Here is a 13,900-nt window from a genome sequence, read left to right on the forward strand (position 1 = left end):
GGAATAATTACTCATTTGATTTTGTGAGGAACTAAGACAGTGTCTTCAAGGTCCTAGAAAATACATACTTGCCCTTAGGATAATTAATAACTTGTCTTTCAGCAATAAGGTAGTTTGTGATGAAGTCAGTAAATGACTAGATTAAGGTCTTCTTAGAAACTGTGGCTAAAGTTTCTATGATTCTTGGCCTTTAAGACCTAGATGGTTTCCCAGTTTCAGAAAGAGAAATCAGTTCATTCCAATAATCAGCCTGTGTAAATAGAGCAAATGAGGGTATCCGAGCCCTCACAAATTTTCTGTGCCTAGCCAACTTGAAATTATAGTTTCAAGCCTTGCAAACTACAGTTGAGGACACAATTATATTAATTTGTAAATATTTGCTTCTTTCTCATCTGTTATGATGTATTCACCAGATAATTTTACAAATGAGAATGCTGGATTACTATTTACCCTTTCTCTCTTTCTTCAAAGTATACTCTTAAGTTTATTTGTATCTAGAAAGACACTAGGAAGTAGGGTCTAGCTTCATGGCTTCATTGAACTTGTGAGGTGCTAGCTTGATTTCTTGGCTACCTCAGATGTTGGCTTTTTCCTTTGGGGCATTCTTTGAGGAAAAAGTGTCCTACTGAGACATTGTGTCTACACTATCATGGGTGGTGATGCTGTTGCTACTGCTGGCAATAAAACCACCACCTTTTATTTATACTGAAAATGAAATGAACACTTCTTTGTCTCAGTAGCTGCTTCATCTTCCTCTATCCCTACTTCCGTCTGCAGCTAGAGATAATGCAGTGACTCTAGACCTTGCTTTTAATACTTTTTTAGACCTAACCATGCCATCCTTAGGCCAAAACCCCTATGAAGACCCCTGTTCCTTCCTAAATCGAGAGGCCCAGCAGTTTTATTCTAAGATGAACACAAAGTGATAGCCACTTGTCATTTTCCACCAAGAGCTTTCTTGCAAATAGATCAGAGTTTCTTATTTACTTCTAAAGCCCAAATTATAAATAGTTCATACTGTCCAAAGAGGCCATTTCTTTTCTTTTCTTTTATTAACATATAATGTAATATTAGCCCCAGGGGTACAAGTCTGTGAATTGCCAGGTTTACACACTTCACAGCACTCACCTTAGCACATACCTTCCCCAATGTCCATAACCCCACCACCCTCTCCCTACCTGCCTCCCCCGTGGCAACCCTCTGTTTTATGAGACTGAGTCTCTTACAGTTTGTCTCCCTCCTGATCCCATCTTGTTTCATTTATTCTTTTCCTACCCCCAACCTCCACATTGCCCAGAGAGGCCATTTCATTTGTGCCACAAAAATACCCTGAGACTTTTGTCTCTTTAGTCCCAGTATCCAAAGACTTCTGTCTTTACATAGCATTGCGGGCAAATATCTAAGGTCAGCTTCCTAGGGTGTTGCTACCCCATAGATGCCAATTTCTAAGCAGTTAATGTCTTTGTTTTTGTTTTAAAGATTTTCTTTTTTGAGGGAGAGCACAAACAGGTAAGGAGCAGAGGGAGAAGCAGACTTGAGTGGCGTGAGGGGCAGAGAGAGAAGGAGAAGCAGGGAGCCCGACATGGATCATGACCTGAGCTGAACACAGATGCTTAAGTGACTGAGCCACCAAGGCACCCTTTCTGAGCAGTTGTTAAAGCTGTTTCTGCCCCAAGCCAGAGGTTTCTGCCCCAAGCCAGAGGTGATGTAAGGTAGAAGGCCTCCCTGTTTACTGGGCCCTGATTAGCCAGCTATTAATCTGCCATTTCTTCCACAGAACCCTTCAAAGTATGCACTGCTACTAAATTCTGATACTAGATAGAAGTTTCAAATAGGCTGTCTGTGTCATATTGTTTACTAGATAGTTTATCAACGCAAAGCATAATTGTTGCTGAGTGTAAAACATAATCCCCGTGGGGCTACTGGGTGGCTCAGTCAGTTAAATGTCTGACTCTTGGTTTCTGCTCAGGTCATGATCTCATGGATTGTGAGATGGAGCCCTGCATCAGTCTCCACACTCGTTGTGGAGTCTGCTTGAGATTCTCTCTACCTCTCTCCCTCTGCCCCTCCCCCTGCTTGTGCTCTAGCTGAGTCATGTGAGCTCTCTCTCAAATAAATAAATAAAGCCTAAACAAAACAAAACAAAACAAAAGCATAGGGGCCCTGGTGGCTCGGTCAGTTAAACGCTTACCTTTGGTTCAGGTGAAGATCCCAGGGTCCTGGGATCAGGCCCCACATCAGGCTCGCCACTTGGTGGAAAGCCTGCTTCCCTCTTTCTCTGCTGCTCCTTCTGCTATGCTCCCCTGTCTCTCTCTGTCAAATAAATAAATAAAATCTTTAAAAAAATATTCCCACAAAGGTGACATCAAGCCATCTTGAAATTCTCAGGACTTAAATCTAAATACTTTATGATGCTAATTAGATATGTTGGTTGGGGGGCGCCAGGGTGGCTCAGTGGGTTAAGCCTCTGCCTTCAGCTCAGGTCACGGTCTCAGGGTCCTGGGATCGAGCCCCACATCCAGCCCTCTGCTCAGCGGGGGAGCCTGCTTTCCCCTCTCTCTGTCTGTCTCTCTGCCTACTTGTGATCTCTCTTTCTGTGTCAAATAAATAAATAAAATCTTAAAAATAATAATAATAATAATATGTTGGTTGAGAGATATGTTACTATATAGATCGATGTATTCCATACAGTGTTGATACATTCATTCTATCACATGGCTTTGGAAGACTTCATTCTTAAAACTATCTATAAAAATAGTTGTGTACAATTCACTATTAGCCATGGAATTGGAATCTATTTGGAAATTTAGTAAACAAATGAAAACCAGGGTGATAAAAATTGGAGTTGTCAGTAGACACACAATATGTACCTTTAGGAAGTTTGATATATTAGTGTTTCACTTTGGGAGATATTTGTTGGAGAGAAAATTCTTATCTCTTCGACTACTTTGGGCAACTTTTCCTTCCACTTAGGGCAATTCTACCCCACTATTCAAAGCTTACACAGACATGCAGACTTAAGTTTCAGATGCAGAATTGCAGAAGTGCAAATTTTTTAAAAAATTGCAGAGGTGCTGGTTGACAGTAGAGAAACCATGTTTGCTTATACAGGTAAGGGCTAGCTTAAAAACTCTTCTTTGGAGGCACCTGGGTGGTTCAGTGGGTTAAAGCCTCTGCCTTTGGCTCAGGTCATGATCCCAGAGTCCTGGGATCAAGCCGCACATCAGGCTCTTTGCTCAGCAGGGAACCTGCTTTCTCTTCTCTCTCTGCCTGCCTCTCTGCCTATTTGTGATCTCTGTCAAATAAATAAATAAAATCTTAAAAAAATAAAAACCTCTTCTTTGTAGTGATCCTTTGAATATGATACTAAAGTGTAAGAAGCTTTCATCCTCATTTATTTCTTCCTTTTACCTGTAGTTAGATTCTGTTATGACCAGTCATAATAATGCTTAACCTGTTTGATTTTTAGATGTCCTCACTGTCTCTCTCTTGTTTATCTCTATCAAGATATATATTTTTTAATTATCACAGTGGAAATTGTGGGAGATGCTGCTGATAATACCATTTCCAATTATGAAAGATTGCCTTTTCAGATTTCTGAACTTCAGCGAACTAAAAAAAAAGTTTGTTTTTTTTTTACTTTTAACCATACCCCTTTAATTAAATTTTAGATAGAAACTCAGTCTCATAAAGTGAGTAAAAGTAGAGCCTCTGTAATTGAGATGAGGGAGGGATGCTTAAAGTCCCACCTCTGGACTTCCCCAAAGTTTAGTCCGTTGGATATAATGGTCACTATGTACCAAGAAGCAAGATTATGGTGTAGCTCTGTCTCATTCATTCAGCCAGCAGAAAATGTGCATTATACAAGGCATTGTTACAGGATATGTAATAGGCCAAAGACATAAAGATAATTACTTAGGGATTTTTGTACACCATGTGTTTTTTTTTTTTTTTAAGATTTTAATTATTTATTTGACAGAGATCACAAGCAGGGGGTGGGGGAAGCAGGCTCCCCACTGAGCAGAGATCCTGAAGTCACAAGGCTCAATCCCAGGACCCTGAGATCATGACCCAAGCTGAAGGCAGAGGCTTAACCCACTAAACCACCCAGGCACCCCACCATGTGTTTTTCTTTAAGAAATGTACAAGATGATTTAGGACCTGTAAGTCTGAAAAGAAATAAGCCTCTTACAAGCTTTTTCTATAGAAACCCTGTGTTCAGCCAAATAAGTTTTTTATTAGCATTATGGATTTGACCAGTGATTGTGTTCTGGAGACTGTCTCGTGATGTACTGACTAATCAAGAAATAGAAAACAAAGGCAAGAGTATGGGTAGATGTCTTCTAGTTGTAATATGAAGTGAAAATCACAGATCTACTGCTGAGAGACCCAGATAGCTACAGTTGTCTCATGGGCTCATTAAATAGCTTAATCTATGCCACTAAGCCATAGAACATGAATTGACATTATAGGATGATTAGCCCAGAAATCGTGGAGTCCAGCCAGATAATGTGCCATCAGTGGCACATTAGCTGAGCTTAAAGTGTGCACATAATGAGAGAATAGTTATCTGTTGTACAGCAAGTAGATGTCAAATCATTATGAGCTGTGAGGCCTGAAAGTTGGTGTTAAGGATTCATGAAGCCCAGAGTTAAGTAATGTCGCAGAGCTACAAACTTTTGAAATGGCACCTTCAGAAGGGTGACCCTGCCTTGTAGTGGTATCTCTTTTTAAGTGAAAATTTTTAATGACGTGTAGACCCTTATGGTAGGTAACAGAGTAGCGTGCTCTAGCTAAGAATTGAACTACATTGAAAAAAGCACACATTTTTCTGTATGCAGAGATGTGGAAAGCTGTGAAGACAAATATACCTGCCCATGCCCCAGCACTCACTCATCCCTTTCCTTACAATTACCTGTATGTCCTTGTAACTATATGTATGTCTCCTTTATTTAAATTTACTTTTGTTTTTGTCCTTTTTAATATGCTGTGTATGGGACTAATTCACAAAGTCTTGAATTAAACGTTTTTATATTAATAAATGAATAGCTGTGATTTTTCACCCTAAATAAATATGTACTGATATTTTGCATTTGACTTTCCAAGTTTTTATATTTAAATCCCATTTTTTTTTCACACTGAAAAAAATTTCATAGCATGAAATCCGGAAACCATTAGTTTTTATTTAAAGGTACAACAGTTTTTAATATGTCATAATGATAATATTATTAATAATGTCATCAGACTCTTTTATATCCAACCAGTTTGTTTCCCTCATTGTATGCTCCTCAAGGACAAGGGTTTTTGTCCTTTCTTCTCTTTGGGTCTAGTTTACATTATGCCAAAATTTTTATTCGGGGCATCTGACTGACACAGGGAGTAACATACTGAACTGTAGATAGTGTAGGATTAGATTGAATATCTCTTCCCCCAGAACATAACATGGCCTTGTTTTCATCGTAGAATCTTCCACGTGTCACCTTTATACGGAGTTACCTTCTGTCCCCATCTAGATTGGCACATCCTGGTACCATAGTTCATGTTCTTCAGATATTAGCCCTTTCTGCAGGTGTGCTTTTGTTTGTGCTGTTCTTTCTCCTCCACTAACGTAAGCTCTTGAGAATAAGAACTTATTTGTCAGTTACTTTATGCCTAGCATGGTATCTAACATGGTATCTAACATAATACCTATTAAACAGATGCTTTAATAGGTATTTGTTGACTGACTGATTTTTGGTCTCTTTATTTAATCTTATCTTTTGAATTACATTTGTGTGATTTTTTTCTCTTGTTCTTTTCAGTTTTTCAGAAACATTGGAATTGGCGGACGACATGGCCATTGATATTCCCCACATTTGGTTGTACCTTGCTGAACTGGTAACCCCCATGTTAAAAGAAGGAGGAATCTCCATGAGAGAACTTCTCATGTAAGTTTTACTTGCTTTTTGTTTTTGTTTTTGTGGGTGTGTATACAGCAAGCTAAACTGATACAAAACGTTAGCAGCGAACTCTAGCGTAGTGCTGTTCCCTTGGTCCCTTTGGAGGCTCTTGGATGCAGCCTGTGACTCTTCACAACTTCTCATTTCAGGGGATTAGGAAGTACAGACTGTCAGTTACAAAGTAAATAAGTCATGGGGATGAAACCTGTAGCATGGGGAATATAGCCAATAATATCACAATAACTTTGTATGGTGACAGATGGTAGCTATACTTATCACAGTGAGCATTTTATAATATATATAATTGTCAAATCACTGTTATATACTTGAAACTAATACAGCTATACTTCAGTTTAAAAAAAGACATTTCAGTGTAAAAATGTTACATTACACTTTATCTGCAGTGGAGAAGTCATGGGGATATGATGCCTCTGTGGTCCATTGAGGTTAACAACGTTTGTCGATAGGGCTCCAGAATCACTTAACTGGAAAGTTATTAATAGGTCCTGGAAACTTAATGTTGATCTGACTTTTATGTCTGTCATTATTCAAATGCCATGAGAAGTTATTTCTACATAATAGCTTGTCAGACTGACACTTGCATAGTATATACTCTGGTTTTAATAAAATGAACTGCATTTTAGGCATTCCTAGATTTGGACAGGAGTTGGGAATTGTTGCTATATTGTACAGACTAATTTTTCCTAAACTCTTTTTTACAACAGTAGTATTTCCCCCAAAACTTCATATGGTCAAACTCCACATACTATGTGTCCCTTTTGTTTGAGGCTTGCAGCACATTAAAGAATATGAGAATTCGGTAGTAAAACAAAATCAGAAAAACTATTTAACTTTGGGCACCTGGCTGGCTCAGTCTGTAGCATATGTGACTCTTCACCTCTCAGTCATGAGTTCAAGCCCTACACTGAGCATAGAGCTTATTTTAAAAACATACAAATTTGAAAAGATTTTATCTTTGTTTAATTCAGCATTGCCTCACTTAATTGTAGAATCCTTTTCTTGAGGAATTATTCATATCCTATGGAACACAGTGTGGGAAATACTGATTTAGACTTTGAAAAAAAAATGGTCCCTTTCTGTTTTATCCATAGTGTAAAGAACATCTTCCTTTTTAAAAAATACTTCATAATTAAGCTTTGTAGTTCCCTGTTACCTAAGGTTCTTCTCTCCTTTAGGCTTGAAGTGGTATTTATGTAAATAGATGATTAAGTGAGACTGATCATTGCATTGCTTCTATCACTGAGGCAATCAGAGAAAAAGGCAAAACCCAGAAATTCTAAGGTCCCTTTCCAGCTTCTCCATGAAGCATAAAGTGAACTTGAAGTCTTCTGCTGAACATTACTTAGAGCATGTCCTGGAACTTTCTCTTGCCCATTATTATTTAGGTTGCGTAGTATCTGTTCTTTTGGCACACATTGTTTGCCTACTGTTCTAGAATAGGGAGTTTGTTCAGAGGAACTTAATCACTACTCCTGTCTTTTACAGAGAATTTAGCAAACCTTTACTTCCTGTTGGAAGAGCTGGGGTCTTGCTTTCTGAAATATTGCACCTTCTATGCAAACAAATGGTGAGTGTTAAACCGAGTGTCAGACTCAACAGCATATTAGGAAGGGCAGTAATTTGGGGTCCTGAGTTATCCGTGAAGAGCTTAGGTATCACTGTGCAAGTATTTCTGTAGCCTTTTATTATTTGAAAAGAAGTGTTTCAACCTGATTTCTTACAGAGGTCTATTTCTCCTTCTGTTAGTAGTAACTTGGCAAAGAATTCTCTAATCTCAACTGGATTTGGTATAATTCTAAAGAATCTCAAAATATGTTGTATTAGTGACCAGTAATTTTATCTTCTTGAAACATAATGGCTGTATTAGTTTTACTTTTAGTAGATTTCAGTGAAAACTCCTTGCTTTTAGAGCAAGGTAAGATGCCTAAAATGATAATTTTATTAATTTTGGATCTCAGGATAGGTAATCTGATTAGTAATAGGTGTTAAAAATTATTCTACAGAAAAAAAAATTATTCTACAGGATTGCGAATCGCTCTCTTAAAGTTATATTTAATTTAGTTTAATAAATACTGCACATTTCTCTGCAAAGCTCTATGCCAGGTTCCTAGTTTACAATGATAACTAAGTCTTCAAAGAATTCATAAACTAGAAAGGGAGACAGACAAGTCTAAACCAAAACTTTCAAGAGTGTTTCAGTGCTATATTAAAGGTCTAAGAGGTTTGGGAAAGTGGTATTAACAACACCTGGGGTGAGAAACATCAAAATAAAATTCATACATGAAAATTCTGGAGTGATTCCTGACTTATTCAAACCAGAGCCAAAGGTATTGGGATGATAGATTTCATTGTTTTATTATAAGCATCAGTAAAACTGTTTTGTTTCATTTCTCCCTCTGGGTATACAGAAGTCCCTTTGTTTTTTTTTTTTTTTTTTTTTTTTTTTTTTTTTTTTTTTTTTTTTTTTTTAGATTTTATTTATTTATTTGACAGAGAGAGATCACAAGTAGACAGAGAGGCAGGCAGAGAGAGAGAGGGAAGCAGGCTCCCTGCTGAGCAGAGAGCCCGATGCGGGCCTCGATCCCAGGACCCTGAGATCATGACCTGAGCCGAAGGCAGCGGCTTAACCCACTGAGCCACCCAGGCGCCCTACAGAAGTCCCTTTGTATTACATCTCTGTACGAGTTATTCGTGGACAGGTGTACTAAAGAGCCTGGACTCTAGTTCTAGTTATTTGTTATTTATACTACTTACTTGATGGCACTACAGTTTTTATTGAACCCTAATTTGTAGGTCCAGAATTCCTTCCTCCTTTCCTAACCTACTTCACTTTGGTCCTTATTAAAAACTCAAATTCTTATTAACTTTTATGTGTAGAAACAGAAAGCAAATTCTCATTTCTCCTAACCAAGTTCTCATAGAGCATAAATTCTGCAGTCAGCCTGAGTTTACATCCTGAATTTGGTGGGTTATCAGCTAGCTGTGCCTTGGGCAAGTTACTCTATGAAATAATCAGTACATGTTTCATAGCTGGTAGCCACGGCTCAACAGCTGACCTTTCCCTTTATCACTGTGACTTCATTCAGGCAGTGGACTTGTACCTTCTCATCAGTTTTCAGCTGACAGCAGCTCTTCTCTGTTATTTCTTGGGCTCAACTATGTTCCTCTTGCCCTTGAAATACTTCTCATTCCTGGTTCAGGAGCAGTAACCTCCTTAGTCATTCTCATGTTAGCATAATTGTGATCTACTATGAAGAGGAAGGGGTTCCAGTGAGGCTTGATGAATGGCTTTAATAGCAGATGTATATGACACTATCTAGGACAAGAGACACTGTTGAATTTATGAACTCTGAATTGAACCTTTTTTAGGTGCTTATTTTCATAAATCCCAAACATGAGTTTACAGTTCCCCAGATTAGTCATCTGATAAAATAAGTTATTGAACCTTTAATAGCTATATCACAGCCATTCACCATTACATTTGCATACATTCAGATACCTTGGTGTGAAAGCACGGAGTCCTAAGACATTAACTTCATATCAATAAGGGAAAGTTTTGGGCGGTCTGGGTGGCTCAGTGAGTTAAAGCCTTTGCCTTTGGCTCAGATCACAATCCCAGGATCCTGGGATTGAGCCCCACATCGGGCTCTCTGCTGAGCAGGGAGCCTGCTTGCCCCTCTCTCTCTGCCTGCCTCTCTGCCTACTTATGATCTCTGTCTGTCAAATAAATAAAAATAAAATATTTAAAAAAAAAAAACAAGGGAAAGTTTTGAGTTTTTAGTCTTTACAATTCTATACTCTTGACTTTAAGCAAGCCTTCTCCTCTCCTCCTCCACCTCCTTCTCCTCCTCTTCCTTCTTATCACAATGTAAAAGTAAATGGATTGGACTTATCTCTGTTTTAGAGCCATAAGAAAGTGGGAGCCTTATGGAGGGAGGCTGACCTCACCTGGAAGGACTTTCTACCAGAAGGAGAAGATGTACATAATTTTCTCTTGGAGCAGGTAAGAACAAGGCTTATACCTTCCTGTTTTATAGTAGTTGGTCTGTTTTATAGACTAAATGAAGGTAATTTCATTAGTAGTTCAGTCATGAAAAGTAGACCAAAATAAGATTCATGGTCAAAATGTCATTTTAAGTCCATGCTTTAGGGCCACTCCAGCTATTCACTCATTAGATGATAGATAAAGAATAAAATTTAAAGGATTTAGCCACACACGGAAAACAAGCTACGTATCTCCATGAACCAGAAAGGAAGTTGATAAATAAAGCAGGGGTTATAGGGCTAAACCTGTAAGTCTTCTGAGCTCTGGGTCTAAAAACCAGTAGAGACAGGCAGAAATTATTTCTATGAGGTAATGAGAACTAGTATGCCCCTTACAGGGCAGAAAATTAGAGGATAGGCTTACTGCATGAAACCAAGTAGGAGCTCCATAGAAAGATAAATGCAAGGAAATAGACACAGTCATAGAGCCAAAACCTTAGGTAGGCTGTCCGCTTGGTAACTTGATCCAGAAATCCACAACAAGGTATAAGACCCCGTGATCAATATATTCTGGTTCTCATTAAGGAATTGTGGAGGATCAGATAGAGGCAACCATATGAGGAAGAGTGACAGAGAAAGGAAACAACTCCCTCTCAAAATGATCCTGCAGGGGATGCCTGGGTGGCTCAGTCAGTTAAGTGTCTGCCTTTGGCTCAGGTCATAATCCCAGAGTCCTGGGATTGAGTCCCACATTGGGCCCCTTTCTCAGTGGGGAGCCTACTTCTTCCTCTCCTTTGCTGGTCCCCCTGCTTGTGTGCTCACAGTCTCTCTCTCTCTCCCTCTCTGACAAATAAATAAATAAAATCTTAAAAAAAAATTATCCTGCAAATCAAGTCCTAAAGTATAGGAAAATTAAAGCCAAGACAACTAACAAAATGATGAATAAGTAGAAAAAAATCACTCAGGTAAAATGAAAATAAAGCAATCTGAAAATTATTTTAAAGTAAGTATGTTGTGCTGGGTAAAGACACTGCATTAGGTTACTGGGGACGTTAACTTCCTAGATACTCTGGAGAGCCCTCCTGCCAAAAGGTAAAAGCCTAGATGAAGCATAATTTATTTGCATTGCTGGGTTCGTAGAAAGTGAATGTAATTGCTAAGGAACTAACCTAGTAAGTGAAGAAAAAAGCCAGAGATGAAACCTGAACCCTTAGCAATAAGCACACATGAAGGGCATGTAGCTCAATGCCACTGTAAGGGCTACCAAAAATCTCGGAAGAAGTTGAAATGGTCCTAGTTCAGTATTACCCTGGCTCCCAGAAGAAGCAAACCAAAATTATTTTTGGAAAAAGCATTCTCAACTTAGGTCTTTTGATTATTTTCTAAAAATTAACATTATCTAAATACATGGATTAATACTTAGAGCCCATTTAACCTGTAATGAAATAAGCAGCCATGAGTGAGAATGAACAGATAATAATGGTAGATTTAGACCCCAAAGACTAGAAATAATGGAATTCTCACTTGGATTATGACATAATGCTATATACAAGAGAGGAATTCACAAAAATGAGCAAATAAGAAAAGACTAGTCAAAATGAGAAGATTTGAAAGAAATGAAGAAACTATGGTAGATTTCCAAGAGATGTTATGAGATTTAGGGGGTAGAATGAGAAAGTCCAACAAATGTCTCATGGGAATCCCAGGAGGAAAAACAGAGTAAATGGAGAAGAGGCAATATTTGAAGAGACTGTGACTGAGACTTTTCCTGAGCTGATAAAACAAGAATCTATATAGAAAGCACATGTATACTACAGAGGATAACTAAATTTCAGTGAAACTGCGTAATATCAAAGACAACGAAAAGATTTTTAAAACAGTTATAAAGGAGTATGTTACCTACAAAGAAACAGTAGAATTTGCAGTAGCCAACAGTGAAAAACAGAAGATGGTGGAATAATATCAAAGGGCTGAGAGAGTATCAGTTAGTTAATCTAGAATTGTCTCTCCAGCTAAACTAACCTTTAAGAATGTGGGTGACATATATTTAGACACTTAACACACTTTTAAATAACCCATGGCTTGAAGAAGAAATCATAAAAGATAGTAAGAAATATTTGACTGAAGAAACACAACACATCAAATTTGTGGTATGCAACTCAAGCAGTACTCAGAGTGAAAATGTTAGCACTGAACACCTGTATTTAGAACAGAAGTGGGATCGCAGATCTGTGACCTCATTTTCAGCCTCATGAAATTAGAAGAAAGAAGAACAAATGAAGTTCAAAGGAAATAGAAAAAGGGAATAATAAAGATTAAAGTGGAAATCAGTGAAAAAAACAATAGAGAATAGTCAATGAAGTCAAAAGCTGGCCCTCTGAAAAGATAAAATCGTTAAATCTCTAGCCAGACTAATTAGAGAAAACAAAATTGGAAAAGAAGGTGCAAATTACCAGTAGAAGGAATGAGAGAGATGATGTTACATAGTTTCTGCACATAATAATGGATCAGAGAAACTTATGAATAATTTTTATGCTAGTAAGTACCTCAGTTTAGTTGAAGTGAACGGATTTCCTGAAAGGTACAAACCACTAAAGCTAACTCAAGAATAGATAACCTGAGCATCTATTACACTGAAGTAGTTAAAAATATTCCCACAAAGAAAACTTCAGGCCCTGTTGAATTCTATCAAACATCTAAAGGAGAAATAATACTAATTCTGCAAAGAATTCTGTACCAGTTCCTCCAGAAAATTAGAGATTCCTTGCCAGTTCTATAAGACCAGCATTACTCTGGTACTGAAACCAGACAAACACATTTCAAGATAAAAAAAGAACTATAAATCAATATTCTTAATAAATGCCCAGAAAATTTCTCAACAAAATTTTCACAGGTGAAGTCCAGCATTATATTAAAAGATTAATACATCACAACCAGGTAGCCTTTATCATGGGAATATTATGATAACATAATAAAACATTCAGAAATCACTGTGTGGATATATGGAAGATGAAGGAGTAAGCAGCTCCAGAATTACTCCTTCCACTGAAACAACTGTTGAGCTAGCAAGATGTGTTAGAATGAGCTATTTTGGAATTGTGGAGTCTAGTCAAACAGTGTGCTACCAACACCAGGGAAAAGCTTGGTGAAAAAAGAATCTGGTAAATTTCAGTAACCTTGGCATTTTGCATAGAAGCTATTAGCCCCTAGCCCTGTGGTAGACAGTTGGGGAGATGGTGGTGCAGGTTTTTGATGTCAGGTTGAGAAATGAAGACCTTGTCCTCCAAAGATGGGTGCTATGCCTTTTAATCTGCCTGGCAGTTTACTGAGAGTCTAGTGCAGGGCCTGGCCATTGTTTTAACTGCTTAGACCAAAGTGGTTTCCTGTATGGTGTCTGTCAAAGAATTTAAAGAACCAGATGCATTTGACTGTGGTCCTACTCACCCCCACTCCACCCTACCCCACACTTTTCTCATTGGATTCATGCATTCACGGAAATCTCTGCAAGGTCACTGGCATTATGGGGAGATAATGGGTCATAGACTGTAATGACCACACACACAGGAAGGAAGGTAGTCTTTGTCTAACGTCAATATACAGTTGACTACAACAGTCTGATATCCAGAGTTATACATTACAATATTCAAGATATCTAATTGCCAACAAAAAATTACAAAGCATATAAAGAAACAGGAAGATATGGCTCATTCACAAGAAAAAAGAAATTGACAGAAAACATCCCTGAGGAAGCCCAAATGTTGGACATACCAGACAAGGAGTTTAAACTAACTGCCTTAAATATGCTCAAATTGCTGAAGGAATCATGGACAAAGAACCAAAGGAAATCAGGAGAATGATGTATGATCAAACTGGCAATATCAATAAAGAGGTAGCGATTATAAAAACAAACCAAATAGAAATTCTGGAACTGAAAGTTGGAATAGCTAAAATGAGAA

At 38.0% G+C, this 13,900-nt stretch overlaps 1 protein-coding gene across 18 annotated transcripts in view; it reads left to right on the plus strand.

Moving 5' to 3' along the window:
• The window catches only part of EIF4G3 (eukaryotic translation initiation factor 4 gamma 3), a 343,477-nt gene that overhangs the window by 314,136 nt on the left and 15,441 nt on the right, over window positions 1-13,900 (plus strand). For all 18 annotated transcript variants that reach the window (XM_047728162.1, XM_047728168.1, XM_047728169.1 and 15 more), the window contains 3 exons: window positions 5,802-5,927; window positions 7,446-7,527; window positions 9,865-9,963. In XM_047728162.1, coding sequence (XP_047584118.1) covers window positions 5,802-5,927; window positions 7,446-7,527; window positions 9,865-9,963 — 307 coding nt within the window. The remainder of the gene's footprint in view (window positions 1-5,801; window positions 5,928-7,445; window positions 7,528-9,864; window positions 9,964-13,900) is intronic.

The sequence above is a fragment of the Lutra lutra genome, chromosome 4 (genome assembly GCF_902655055.1).
Source record: "Lutra lutra chromosome 4, mLutLut1.2, whole genome shotgun sequence".
NCBI lineage: Eukaryota > Metazoa > Chordata > Mammalia > Carnivora > Mustelidae > Lutra > Lutra lutra.